This window comes from Trichoplusia ni, chromosome 7, assembly GCF_003590095.1.
Source record: "Trichoplusia ni isolate ovarian cell line Hi5 chromosome 7, tn1, whole genome shotgun sequence".
Lineage (NCBI taxonomy): Eukaryota > Metazoa > Arthropoda > Insecta > Lepidoptera > Noctuidae > Trichoplusia > Trichoplusia ni.
Window position 1 is genome coordinate 5,971,726 of NC_039484.1, and position 15,071 is coordinate 5,986,796.

The following is a 15,071-nucleotide window of genomic DNA, read 5'->3' on the forward strand; positions in this document are numbered from 1 at the left end:
ATAATTCCATTAAATTTATTTGAAAATCTGTTTCGATACAGGTATGATCCCCGTTGTTCTTACAGACAGTTTCCTTGTCGCGTCTTTGAATCTGACGTCACCGTTACGTAAAACAACAACATAAAAAACAGCTTTATTTGGAAGTGTATTACCAATTGACGTCATTAAAATGAAGGTCCGATTATAAAGATAGTTGCTATTGCTAGGCGCTTTGAGTAATTTCTTTACCTACTTTTCTTGCATTATCTGTGCCGATCAGTTTTGACGTTCATTTTCATATAATGACTTAAATATTTTAACAGTTTTCCTAATAGTTTAATGTTAGTTTTATTAAGTTAAATTGTATTTAAATTTAAAAGTGACAATGGATGTCGCAGACAGGGCGTGTAATTTAGAATGCGTAAAAAGGGCTCCCCCTAGGCATGAATTTGTCGGTCCTGTGAAGATAGTTCTAATGGAACCCTTGCCTGAAGACTACAGCCGTAAAGCATGTGGTTCCGGTTGTCTATCTCTGGCAAACTTGTTCATGGGAGCTGTCGTGTTTACAATATTTTTTTTTACGTTGACTTTCAAGTTAGACTACCCTGAGAACGTGCATATATTGTTGTGTACGATGGGGGTGAGTGCCTTAATTGTCTACAAGCAAATAATGTGTCATGTTATATGAAATTACTCAAACATGATTAGAGAAAAAAAAATGTATTTAGAAGTTAGTTTAAAAATAAACGCTGCAAACAATCACAGGAAAACGTCTTAATAACTTTTATAATTACCTAATACTGTACCTATTTTTCTAAGTGTAGGTATTAATAAAAAAATGCGTTTTAGAAGAATTATGCTTGCATTTCAGTTACAAAATTTAATTCCATCCAATAAATATTTGTTCCAGTTCCAGTTGTTTTTGCCCGCTGGTATAATGATGGCAAACAGTTTGTTTGGTGGTGCTGCTCAACTAAGGCCCTCAGCAAGAAAAGTGCAGCATTTTTTGTTGCAAGTATTCGCGATTCTTTGCGGCATCGGTGGTTCCGCACTCGTGTTTCTGTTTGGATCAGCAGAAAAAAAACTTACAATACATTCAATTACAGGTGATTATATTTGGTTTTACATAATACTATCAGCTGCACACGAATCCGTCCGCGTGGGCTTTAGTTAGTGTCGGTGAGAATCCCGGGATAATTTAAGGCTTTGACCGCCGCAACCTTTGTAATTCTCAGACACGGGACTATCTGTACCGAATTTCATTATAATCGGTTCAGTAGTTTTGGCGTGACAGCATGACAGACAGACAATAAAGCGTTTCTTTTGTTTAAAATGGGATAAATCAACTATTGGTCACCAAGAGGCTGTAGCAACCAGACGGCGCTTCTTGCTGCAACAACTGCTACTGCAGTGCTGCAGTCATAGGCACTTCAAATTTTAGTGCTAGGCCTTGCTGACTTATGTAGTGGACAAAAGATATCTCCATAACCTAGCATCGAACTATTAATTTCTGAATCTTTCAATCGTGAAGCACAATAAAGCAAACCTATAACTTTTTATTTCTCCTTTTTTTTCAGGTGCAGCAGGCGTTTTATTGATGGCTCTCACCAGTCTGATTGGTCCAACGGTGTTCGTCACTGATGACACCAAGTCGTTTGGGAAATTCAATAGGAATGCACATCTTGTTTTCGGCGTACCAGCGTTCTTGGTATCGACAGCCTCGTTCATGCTCGGATTGATGAAACCTAGTTTTGTTGAATGGTCAAAGACCTTAGCAGTGAAAAATTTCAATTACATTTTAATGGCATTAACAGGCATCTACTCACTATTGATGTTGAACGCTATGCAGTTGAGGTTAAGTTTGAGTGAACAATGAAAACCAATTATATTTTAACGGGTTTTATTTTTTGTTTACATATTATCCAATATTATAGAGTTAACATCCTAGCTTTGATAGTCAAGTGGTAAGACCACAGGATCGTCAAGTCAAAGGTCTTGAGTTCGCTTCAATTGAATTCCACTTCAGGTATATAATTACTAATTCTGGTTGCTCGGATGGGGTTTTATTTTATGGTAAGTATTTAATTGCAATTAAAACAACGTTTGCGACATAGCCTTAGTAACAGATATGGGGAAAACAGCCAGGCTAAAATGGAAGTGGGTTGGTTACGGCCTGATATTGGAGCCAACATAGGACGCCTAAGGAAGAACGTGGTAGTTAAGGTTGACCATGGCGGGGGGTGTGATGTTAGCCAGATACGCGGGGCGCATGTAGAACGAAATCGCGATAGATAGGGGAGGTATGATAAAAAATAGGGTACCTATTGGGTAGCTTCTGGGATCTCATTCATTGGCCTAGCCTTTTCCCAACTATGTTGGGGTCGGCTACCAGTTTAACCGGTTTCAGCTGAGTACCAGTGTTTTACAGGGAGCGACTGCCTATCTGACCTCCTCAACCCAGTTACCTGGGCAACACGATACTCCTTGGTTAGACTGGTTGTCAGACTTTTTAAGCTTCTGACTACCTGTAACGACTATCAAAGATGTAGGAATAACAGCCGGGACCCACAATTTAACGTGCCTTCCGAAACACGGAGGAACTCGCTATGACACAGATGGTCACCCATCTACGGACCAACCGCGTCAAGCATAGCTTAACCTGTGAGCGTTTCACTTATGCGGTTATAGCTTAGCCACGAGCTCCAGCTTCTGGGATCTCATATAGTCTGTTAAAAAGCGCCCAATCGTTCTCGTAAAAGTATCTACGTGTGGCATATTTTATAAGTGTTATCATATTAAAAATCAGTTTTAAAATCATCCTTATTTCCTTAATTTATGGTGCAATTCTAACAGAATGTAACCTCTTTATTCTTCACCTTCAATCAAACTACCAAAGAGCATTATCCATCTGTCAACACCAAGTGACATTACCATGTACGTTAACCTAAAAACTCGATATACAAAAATAATAATAGTATCCTGGAATCTTGATGATAATACATATAGGATAGGGTAGATAGGTACCCTTCCAATGTTCCGTGTTTTGAACCACAGGGGTAGGAGAGAAGTTGAACGTGTACGGAGCCGGCTTAGCGGGTTCCGCCTAAGTAATTCAAGTCAAATCGAAAACTCCGGTACCTTCTACTATCGAACACTGTTTTGCTCTATACTTTCGGGATTCCCAAGTCTGTTTATAGGTGCAGTTGTAATGACCACAGTCGCATATTACTTTAAAACAGGAAAGGGGCACGCAGCTATTTGCACAGTGGCAGTAAGTTTTATTAAAAATGTTTTTTTACTTCACTTAGGTTGTTACAATAATTAAATATCTTTGGGTAGTTATTTAGATAGTGTAGTATAGTCCTTACTACCGCTACTACTAAGAATACCGTTTAAGACCTTGTGTTTATTAACATTAAATCTCTCATCCTCATTCAGCCAGTTTTGGACTGGAACAATTAATCTGAACATAATAAATGCTACTCTGCTAGAATTTCAGAAGTTATTTTTAACCTCTTTTACCTGTATTGTTTAGACAGTCAATAATTATTATTACCATTTCCAAAAGCAGTGGTTAAGACATTGACCCAATCCTTATAAATAACCTTTATAATTGCATACAATGATTGTAGTTTGTTGTTGCTTTTCACTTTTCTGTGCTTTTAAATAGTTTTTGCAATGCTCAGAAAAATAGAGTTTTAACACACATTTTGCTTGAAATAATGTTCAGCCTTTTTTTTAAATACTCTTTTGGAAATCAAGACGTCATTCAAGAATGACAATTTCAAAGTACGGATTGGATTAAATTTTACGATAAAAAATCACAAAGTTTCCTAAAAATGGATGATAATAATAATATTGAGCCAGTTATTGAACCCGAGAGGCCTAAGCCGAAGCTTAAGTGTGTTTTAAAGTTCGCTTCACCTATGTCTGTGTCGATGATAGAAAACTTTGGCGATATATATATACGGGGAGCCTTGTGTGCCCTTGGCATTGGTCTCTCTCAAGTGTTCATGGGAGGTGTGCTCATCATCATCGTTATATATGGAAGACATTTTAAAGATGATCATGCGAGGTTTTGTAGTTTTGGTGTACGTACACACTTGTTCTTCTTAATAGTCCTCTTTTGACTGCACGGATAGCCGATTGGTTAAGGTCACTATGCGAATAGTGCGCGTCCGGTCGCAGGTACGACACCTATGTTCGAACTTTGTGTTATCAAATGAAATTGTGCTTTCATTCACATTCATTTGCTTTGTGGGACTCACTATGCGGGACACATTCTTATATGTAATAAAAATAAACAAAAGCTGTATTTGGATTAGCTTTACCTTACTCTTCTGCGCCAGGGTTGTCCTTCAAGCAAATTTACTTCCTTGAGATTTGTTTGTTTGTAGTTTTGACACCACCCTCAGGTTAGGGGTCCATATGTCTCTGCAACGTTTGACGTTTTAAAAGAAACGCATTTCAAAATCTGCTCTCTTTAATAGTACTCTAATTTCTGCCTGCTAACCAAACAGATTGATAAAATCTAAAATTGAAATGATAAGTTTTAAGCAAATTTTAAATGTAATTATTCCATTTTTTTTCAGTATCATTTCTTCGTTGTCGAGGCCATACTGAGCCTCAGTTATATAAATGGTTGGGCAACGCCTCTGCGGACAAGGCATAGGAGACTCGCGCATGTGGTTCTTCAAGTTTGCGGCTTTGTTTGCGCTGCATATGGAATAGTTCAAGTTACGATAAGAGAAGGAGTATCGAAAACCGTACATGGGTTATCAGGTAAATGATCATAAAAGTATAACCAGCGAAAAGAGATAAAATAGCTCTTGGGTAAGGTCCGGTTGGGTCCGAAACTAGTAGCGGGATACTGATTAATACGCGTCAGTTAACCGTTGTATCATTTAAGTATGAATCTGGCAGAGATGAAAAATGTAGACAACCTAACCTCTACTAAGCCACATGATGATTGGAAATTTGGCGATAAATTTTGGTTGTTTTTTTAATCCTTAAAGTATTCAGATTTTCATTAAAATTAGTTCGATCTTTGCCGACAAAATATCTTTGTAATGGAATTCGAAACACAAGTTACGAGTATTTACCTCTGAAAGTCTGTTTGCATTTTGTATATCGTCTCGTTGCCGTGCTATCGAAGTTTATGCAGTGACCGTGTCATAGTCGCTTAGTTTATGTCTGCGGTTAGTGCATCTCTGGCTATGTGTCATGTATATGTTCCTGCTATCCAACAAACTATCGATGAAACAACATTTAGCTTACCGTACTACAGCTTTGTGAAATGCAGTGGAATGGAATTTAGTTAGTTTAGTGTTTTCGGCAAAGAGGTTTGCCGATGTTATGGAGGTTTTAGGTTAATTGTAATGTTCCTACTGGGGAAGCAAGGACTATGGTTAAATCATGTTCTTAGACTGCATTCTTGGGAAGGTCAGGCCGCGGATTTGATCCCCGCCTGCACAGGCAGTTATGCACAAATATTAAATTAGTTCTAAGTTTTAGTGGGCACGCTATTCCTGTTTCTAAAACTCCTTGCGACGCAGTGGTTCCTTATAGCTTCGTTAAGTGAGTTGCACCAAAAAGTTTCAGTAGATCAAAATATTTTGTTGATATGACTTTTTTCTTTTCAGGAGCAATTCTGGCAGTCCTTACGGTATTAAGTTTTGTGGTTGGTCCTTTTATTCTGAAGAATGTACACAGGGCTCACACTCTTCACATAGTGTTCGGTATCCCAACTTTATTAATGTCTGGTATATGCGTTTGTTACGGTTTGTTGAAACCAGAGTTCACTGACTGGGCTGGGTTAGACCTAGTACGGATATTAATAGGTTTCGTAATGTTTTACTGCATTTTAATTGCTGTCACGACTATTATGAAGTGTTTGAAGAGGATCTAAGATTAAGCTTTTGTATTTTTTATTTTTTTTACACATGATATTATTATACATTATTATTATATTTAATCAAGTTCTCTTATTACTCTAGCTTTCTAAATATAAAATCTATTGGTATAACATTTTAATAACAAGGAAAGGTTTAGGTACATCACTTCGAATTTAACCACAAAACATATAGTCAAGTCAGACTGAATTGTGCTTTGTGGGAAAATGTGAAGTGCAAACTTCGTTATGTACAAGAATAAGAATAATAATAATTTCACTAATTAATATAATTTATTAGATAGCTATAGGTCAGATGATTATCAAAAATACCCAAGTGCCAATTACTTTCATATCAATCAGATTGATCTACATAAAACTATTTTATTACTAATTGAATAATTGTTGATGACTATCAATGATAGCCAAAAATACGTACTTTCTTACCTACGCACGTTGAAACATAACTTTTCTATGATCGAGTAAATAAGTAAATACAATGTCTTCTTTGCGAATAATAATTTACAGACGCCTTGGCATTGGTATAAAACGAATATTCACATACAATAGAAAACTCGTTTCTGTTTTGCAAAATAGTTTCATTATTTTCTTTGAATAAAGCCCTTGAGCTTCTCAGATGATAATATGATGTGGACACGCCGTAAGTAATTTAAATAATTACGCTAAGTTCGCTACAGTTTTTGTAACTAATTTTTAACGTAAATAATTTAGTTTCTTAATCCTTACTAACATTAAGTATTTTTTATTTTATAAACGCTTCTGGTGTCAACGTCATTGAAGTATCTAGCAAAAAAGGGTTAAAAGTAATGCATTGGACGCAGGGCCCGTTATCAAAGGCTGGCGATAAATCCGCTCCACAGAGTGGTCCCGTATTTTATCTTGCGAATGTCATCTGAGGCAGTTGATAATGTAATATCTACATACGTCATGTCCTACCGTTTGTGGCTCTTGAATCCGCCGATAGAATACGAATAATGTCGCAGTGGGCTCCCGGTCAAAGGTCTACACACTCCTGCTCGTAGTGTCGCATTTATCAAAAGATATGGTCGTACATCTCGAACATTAGCAATGGCAACAATACTCTATTCCAGAATGTGCGTATCGAGAGCCATTACTCTTCCCGAGTTTCCTTTATATGTTTAGATGTCATAAAGATAGGTGGTAGCGCACCGACTAGTTATCCGTGATCGCTTACCTACCTGTTCTCAATCGAATATAACGATATCGCTTTTAGTTTTTATTGTGTCCTCAGCTTTATTTATGACGTCTTTGTTTTGTTTAATTATTTTTAAAGTGTCTGGTTTTAGTGGCTTTGCGTGTGTGTAATCAAGATCGAGGGTCTCGATACTGCGTAGGTAACTAGGGAGCTATTATTTTCAATGATATACAATGTTTTGTAAGATCTGTTTATTTTAGTTTTAGACTTAAGAATAATTCGTTATAAATATACCCACATTTGTTTGCACCTTCGACTTAGTGCACTTCGATACTACGTGTATAATATCATAATAATGATTAAATTTCCATTGTTATCTGATACAATCAGAAGACAACGTTACATTAGTATCCACTAATTAGTATAGTACTAGATCCATATACCATTCATAATTTAATACAAAAAGAACATCATATTTATCTTAACAATCTGTCTATGCATGCAAGTGTAGGGTTGAGCATGACGATAAATGTTAAAATTCCAGTGAACCCCATTAAGGCTAACGGGGTGACTTCAGAATGCAAGAACAATTTGAAGAAGAATTTGTCAAAGGCGTAACAGAGGCTGATAGAAGAAGCTGCATAAGCCACGGTTCCGAAGACTATGTGGGTGACCTTCGATAGCTTCCCAGGAATCACTTTGCGGAACTCGTAAGCGTAAAGTGACGTGAGCCCGTTGATCAAACTGGCGATCGTGAATACCAAAGCAACGAGACCTGGAAACATAATTTGGTTATAAATTTGATTATAACTCCTGAGCCCATATTGACTATTGATTTTTTTATGGGACCTAATGGAAGCTATTTCACGTTAAATGGAAAAAGTATCAATATAACCTCTCTATCAAGTCGGAAATTCTGAGGTACCAAAAATTGAAGTCGCTTGAAAAAATATTAAGGGGTTTCTATGCATTTGTAAGAGAAGGACACCGCTCTACGCCGTGTATTGCGATCTCACCTTTCCACAATTATCTACGGGTTTTTTTGAAGAGGTGCTTCATGGTTTAGTAGTACATTCAACCAGTGATAATGATTTTCAAGTGTGTTAATTTAAGCAATTGTTACGTTATCTTTGAATTATATTGGCTCTTCAGATTGAAGAGAACTACTAGATCCTTCTTATATTTAGCAAGATAATATGAGTTAATCAAAAGATGATCCACTCTGATCATTAAGAGGATCTTTGTTAAAAGATACCTGAAGTAAGAGTTTTTTTTAATAATTTAACCAATTTTGTTTCTATAGTATTTCATTTTTACTCTGAAAATAATGAAGTTGAAAAGCAATAATGTTAGTTCGTTAGGCTGTTATCATAATTAAGGAAGCGTTGATCTAATCCATTTCCGGGGGAATTAATGTATATATTGAATTACCTACATATATCATATGATGCGTAATGCTAACACGAATCCAATATAAATATAGCACTTACCAAACTGTCCATGTAAAGTATCCCAATGTACGGTTTTGAATTCAATGTAGATGGCGCTCCCAGCAATAGCGAGAGTAGATCCCATGATTTGGAGAATCCAATGGATTCGCTTCTTGTGGACTAAGGTAAGATGTGCAGACCACGCGTTGTGAGGACACAGACTTAAGATCCCTTCTGCCATCAGAAATTGATACTGAAAAAAATATTACATATATGTTAGTATTTTTGGTAATCCTGATTAACTCTTGTTTTTTTTTATATTTTGCTCAAAAATATATTTAATGTTTTATTCAGTTCTGCATAACCTTCTATTGCAATAAAAAAAAAGCAATTAAATTTGGAGAATCTTATATTCAAGTTACAGTTATAAGATTTCAAAAAGAACTTACCCCTAAAATTGATAAAGCGACGTGTATATTTGGCATATAAACCGGTACTCCATCAAAGAACGTGAAGAATAGAGTTATAATACACACAAGGCCTATCAGCAGGTGTGCCAGTGAATTTGATACAGTTTTTAATGTTTGCAGGTGGTATTTTGCCGTGCCAGATTTAATTTTCGTCGGCTTTTTCGCCACCCCATTTTCAGTATCACCATTAGCAAAAGTCATGGCTATTATTAAATAAAAATAAATAATTAAGTTTTAAATTATAGAACACTGACTTCTAGTGAGAGCTCTTTAACTATGAAAAGGTTTGATTTTCAAATCACTATATATACAAATTAAAACAGAGATGTATATATAGATATCGTAACTTATCATTTTTAAGACAATGTTGACATTAAATCCAGAAAATTGCTGAACGGTAATAACATATCCTTATCTCTTATCCCTCTTAGATAAGATATACTAATATTAGAGATTGATTACCGTTAATGAGATTTCAAACTATAATTAATCGCTGATATCGAAGTATTTGATGAATAAGCGTTGAGATTTGAATAAAATTATGTAAATCGTCACAAAGTCGTGAAATATATTGTTACAAGATCAAACTTGTTGTGATTAATGTTTTTTTTATCAGTGATTGAGGCGTATTGGAAAAGGCAAGATGTTCGCATTACATGTAAGGATTTTCCTATATGGGGCCCTTGTCTGTTAGTTGAGTGATAACATTCCAGTTTTATTCCATTTTTAAAGGGATTAAGTACTTTCATTAATTTATTTAGTTTTGATTTGAATTTGTAATCAGTGTAGTGTGTCAAAAGCTGTGCAATTAAGGCGTATGGAAATAACGTGTAATTAATAATTAACTAATAATTAAATTTCACAAAAATAGCAACTTATTATTTTGGGGGTGAGTTTCTTTTGCATCTTTTTATAAAGACCTTTAGATAGATTCGTTTTAAAAGGATTAGGTGTATTTTATAAAGTTTCGTAGCTGTTGCTCGCGGGCCCGCCCGGTTTTAAATGATCCCAAGGAAACATAAAATGATAAAAGCTATCCTATGTGCTAATCCTGGTTATAAACTACCTGTGTACCAAGTTTTGTCTAAATTCGTTCATTGGTTTTTGCGCGAAAGAGATGCATAAAAACTTTCACGTCTATAATATTATTAGCAGGATCCTCATTTCATATCCATAGGAAATGTAATTTAAGACTTGGCAACGAGAGTCATAAAAATAATTTTTTGAAAGTGTTTAAACAAACACCTATTTGAAAAACTATATTAACGTTTATCTATTTCGTTAGAAAATCTATAAATAATTTGAAAAGTAACTATGTATGGTATGAATATTTTGACATATTGAAATATTTTGGTCATATTGGAGTTATTTGGAGACTGCAAGGAACGTAACGAAGAGGCTCCTTTTGAATTTTCTTATTCTTAATCTAGTATTGGAAGTGATAATGAATTGCGTCACGCTGTGCTTTATTATCCATTAACAAGTCAATGTCGTTATATACGGACTAGCACCCATGCAAAGTTGCAGAAGGGTATACATTTTTATCTTCAAATAGTTTTACCAGCTCATTTTGCAATAAACAATAAATCAAAAGAAAAAAATTATGAAGTCCTACAAATAGGAATTACTTTTTCTTAGTCTTGATTATGTTTACCTTTCATCATGCTATTAAGTACTGCCCTAGCTTAATCAGTGGGACACGATAAAACATATGACTAAACACTGGAACAACAAGAACCTCATTTTTTTGTTTTTGTACCCAAGGGTTTGAACGGAACCCTATTAATAAACTTCTGCTACTTGTCCGCATGTGAGTCACCAATCTGTATCTTATTAACCAGTAAAATCTATGAAATAGAGTAAATTAAAAATATTTAAGATGGCTTTTGCGATTTTTCGAGTTTTGAGCGAGCCGTTTTGACCGTATGACAACCGATTTAAATATTATACGTGAATGCCAACAGAGGTAGTCACTGCGTTTGACTCAAAATCCGTAATTGTTTAGTTCATACATGTTTTACGAAAGGTTTATATAATCATACAATTTCGAAGCTCGTTTGACTTACTTTTGACACTTAATTTTTGGTCATAGTACATTTTTATTTCAAGAACTTTCGAACGGATCTTTATTCGTCTCAATACTATTTACGCTTAGGTACTTTTTTCCTAATTCAAAGCTTTTTATTAATCGTACGATAAAGTATTAATCGTATACAACTTCAATTCCTAAAACATGTACGTCTTCGTCTGTCTTAATGCATTAACTTTCAAACTACTCTTTTTGTAATACAATTGAATAAAGAATAAACAATAGTTCGACTGATAGTAACTGTCGTGAGAATGATTCATTATTAAATGATGTAACGGTTTACTCACGCGTATTTATCGAGTTCGACTCGCGTTCCCGCCGCGTCTGCTCATGATTAAGGACTCCGGTTGGGTCCGAAACTAGTCGCGCACTCCCGATAAATACGCGTGAGTAAACCGTTGCATCATTTAATAATGAATAAACGCTAATCCAATAAAAATATTTTTTTTTTATAAAAAGCTCCTGGTTTTGGCCAAAGCTCACCTCAAAAATGATCCTTAAAAGATAAAGATTGCTCATAAAACCGATATCGCCATATTGATCTCTTGAAATGACGTCATAATAGATATAATGAACACTCTGATATAAAAGGCGTTGAATCGAATAAAAACAAATAGCAAATACTTACATACGAAAAAGTGTCAAACATTATGTTACAGGTACGGAATAGATAAGGAAGCATTACCAAATATTAAATAAGCCCTAACTTTATGAGCACTTTTTAGCACTGATTGACTTAAGAAATTATTAATTAATTCTTGATCAAACTGTAGGCAACCTGTAGGAAAATCTTCCTAAGGTTTCATGTCGAACGCAGCGCCGCTCAGCGTCAAATCTGTGCATTAATTACGTGGTAAGTAGTGAGCTATGTCAAGTATACTGATAATTTTTATTATGACTACGATTGCGTTCGATACTTTTTTCTCAATAACATATTAGTAATTAAGTAATTCAAGAAAACGAGGTTCTTATTTAAGCCACGTATTTTTTTGGAAATATCAGATCATGATTACCTAAAGTCTGAAACTAATAGACCGTTCCTGAGAATTAGGGGAAGGTGGGGTAAGACGGGGACCTTAAGGTATTTCATAAATAAAACCCATCTTTTTTAATTGCACAACGTAGGAACTTTTATTAATTAAATAATCAGTCTTTCTTCTTTTAATAACAATCAGTCAAAACAAAAAAAATAAGTTCTTCTCATAAAAATATAAACTTTTAAAAAATAACTGAATCACCCCATCTTACCCCACCTATAGGGTAAGATGGGGTATACCCCTGGGGTAAGATGGGGTATAGACTATTTAAGCGCCGTCATCTTCACAAACCGGGCAGATATGTTCAGCTTCGTCATCGCTGTCTTCCACTCCTGCACAGACACAATGCGCTCACTTGCCTCGAGTACGATAAGTGATACAAGTATGATAATCGGAATACAAGCCGCGACAGTATAGACATTCTGTATCTTCTTCTTCTGTGCCTTTTCGCTTTTTCGGTTTTTCAAGTTCTCTTTATTGTTATTTTTGTCATTTACTTTTTGTTTGTTACATGTGGTTTTAGTTTCTACCTATTTTAGTTTTCCTCTCATTCTTTTTTATATAGAAAAGCAGTAATAATAGCTGCTTTTCCCCTTCTTCGAACTTGTCTTGGTCTTTTTTCGGCGAATCGCGAATAAGGCATTAACTTTTTCGGGCTAACCAGATGGAATGCATCATTATCTATATAATCATTTACTGTTGCCTGCTTGAGACATGAGGTTGAAGCAGTTGGTGGAGGTGGAGAGTTTGCTAAATGATTTACGGCGGTGTAGCCATTTAAGCATCAGGAAATGACAACATTACTGTTTTTGGAACTGTACTATAAAAAAATAGTTAATGTTGAATGCAATCTCAATACAAACTGAATAACAACTCAGCGGATAAGATCGGGTACCTACCCCGTCTTGCCCCACATAAGTGTCCCATCTTTCCCAAACTGGACTTAAAAGTTGTATTGAATTTTTAGAGGTTATAAATCAAAAGAAACCGGCATGAATTAATGAGTTTACAATAGTAAAATAAATACAAATTAACAAAAAAAATATGTCACACATTATGTTTATCATACATTATAACAGTCATGCACTTTATATGCTTCAATAATTAGATAAAACCACTTCAAATTTTAAAAATGTACTTACCATGAAGAATCGTGCGCTCCTTCGAACAAACTTTTTGCGACTCTAACAAGTACTGATAAATACGACTAGATGGCGTCAAAATAACTTTTCAATTAATACTGTATTATATATTTTTGGAGGGTCCCCATCTTACCTCGCTACCCCGTCTTACCCCACCTTCCCATACCCGTGAGCAATCATGAATAATTGAGTATACCTACTAATTAAAAAGTGTATAGGTTTAAAAGATCTTAAAAGGCGTTTGCAAGGTTTTCTATAATAAAAAGCGATCGAACTTCTAAGTAGCCGACAAATTTTGCTGACAACCTATGCTGGTAGCTCAAAATCTCGTATTTTCCACGATACTAAGAGTTTCGGCTAACTATAAAAAATCCTCCCACGACAGAAGTAATAGCATCTTGAGAAGTCAACAAGCACATTCGCTAAAAGCCCAAAAAACCGCCACGAGCATATTTCCTGTACTTCCACAGATCCAGGCGGGTGATCTGAATTGTTCTCAACTGATTGATCATTCGCTGGCGAAGCGTAGGATGGACTTTGCCCACGGTAGGATAATTAGGACAAGTCAAAATAATATATTTTATCCGCTTTTTAATTGGTAATGCGGGAATCCTCTTGGACAGGGGAGAGAGCGGGTAATATCAGACTCTTATTGACTAAACTTGAACCACTGTGCTACGTCATCCCCGTTTTCGTGTCAATATATGGCAATGCGTTGTAATCCTTCATACTAACAACAGTACCCTAATCTGTGGTTGAAGTTGTGATAGAAGCCTGAACAAGATTTCTTTAAAAAAAAAAACGACTTCCCCATTAAGGAATGTAATACTGTTAGGAATGTGTACTGTGTCGCGAGGGTTTCACAAACATTCAAGTCGCATGCACACAGACATCCAGACTCAGGGCAAGCATGGCGTGGTGACTAACTTAACGTAGCTCGGCTATCCTGCTTTAGAAAAAAGTAATAACAGTTTTTCCAACTCAAAAGAATTAATTCTACAACTGAGGTAATTAAACAGATTTAAAAGTTATATAAAAATAATATTTTAGTGTCCAGAGTATTGTAAAATGAAGTTAGGTTTCTGATTACTTTCTTCAATTTTCGTTTCTGTTCATAACGAAACTAGGGATTAAAGTAATTCAAGTAAGGCTTAAATGAATGCCTTGGGAAATATGGAAACATGTTTCAGTAATCTCAGTGAAGCTATTATTAGAATTAAGTACTAGAAGTCTGGCCTAACGAAAAGTTCTAAAGTTTAAACTGTATGGTATTTGTCCGTTAATCAAATCCGTTAAAATGTGCGTACTTACGCAAATAAATAGTTAAACACATAATGTGGGAATTTGCAGCACCAATCAAAGAAATCAGTCACTCAGAAATATATCAAAAGTCAATGATGATCCTACTAAAATTATATTCGTCACACTTAACTGGTTTAGAATACTTTTATGAGTAACATCACACGTATTTTTTTAGTTAAAATTAAATATAGCGTCTGTTTTCAACGAGAATGAATACACGTCTCTTCAATAAAAATTACAAATAGTTACTGAAGTCGCGTCTGTCATTGGTCCTTATCCCCTATAGTTTATGTACCTAGTTCATAAACGCGAGGCGTCCAATTTTTGGGACTAGACATTAAAATAAATTAATTTTACTTAATTTTAGCACCTTCATACCCTCTAAAAAAACTCATATAAATTATACTGGCATTCTTTTTAACTTTTTTTAATTGGGTAATAAAAAAAGAGGTTCCAACAACATGACTTAAATATAAAGCTTTGTAACATACATTGTAACTGATAAACTATACATCTCTAAACACACATCCACGGAAACCAAATAAAAAATATTAC

The 15,071-nt window shown here is 35.2% G+C and overlaps 2 protein-coding genes across 2 annotated transcripts; one reads left to right on the plus strand and one right to left on the minus strand.

Moving 5' to 3' along the window:
- Positions 1-312: 312 nt before the first annotated feature.
- On the plus strand, positions 313-7,006 carry LOC113495891. The gene is made up of 6 exons (XM_026874887.1): positions 313-619; positions 890-1,085; positions 1,557-1,852; positions 3,768-4,070; positions 4,572-4,761; positions 5,622-7,006. Exons 1-6 carry the CDS (start codon positions 365-367, stop codon positions 5,885-5,887), a joined length of 1,506 nt encoding a protein of 501 aa, XP_026730688.1. The 5' UTR covers positions 313-364; the 3' UTR covers positions 5,888-7,006.
- Positions 7,007-7,282: 276 nt separating this feature from the next.
- Positions 7,283-9,154, minus strand: LOC113495862. Its single transcript, XM_026874858.1, has 3 exons — positions 8,926-9,154; positions 8,537-8,729; positions 7,283-7,821 (listed from the first exon to the last, which is right to left on the minus strand). The coding sequence occupies exons 1-3, from the start codon at positions 9,145-9,147 to the stop codon at positions 7,523-7,525; spliced, it is 714 nt and encodes a 237-aa protein (XP_026730659.1). The 5' UTR covers positions 9,148-9,154; the 3' UTR covers positions 7,283-7,522.
- Positions 9,155-15,071: the final 5,917 nt, after the last annotated feature.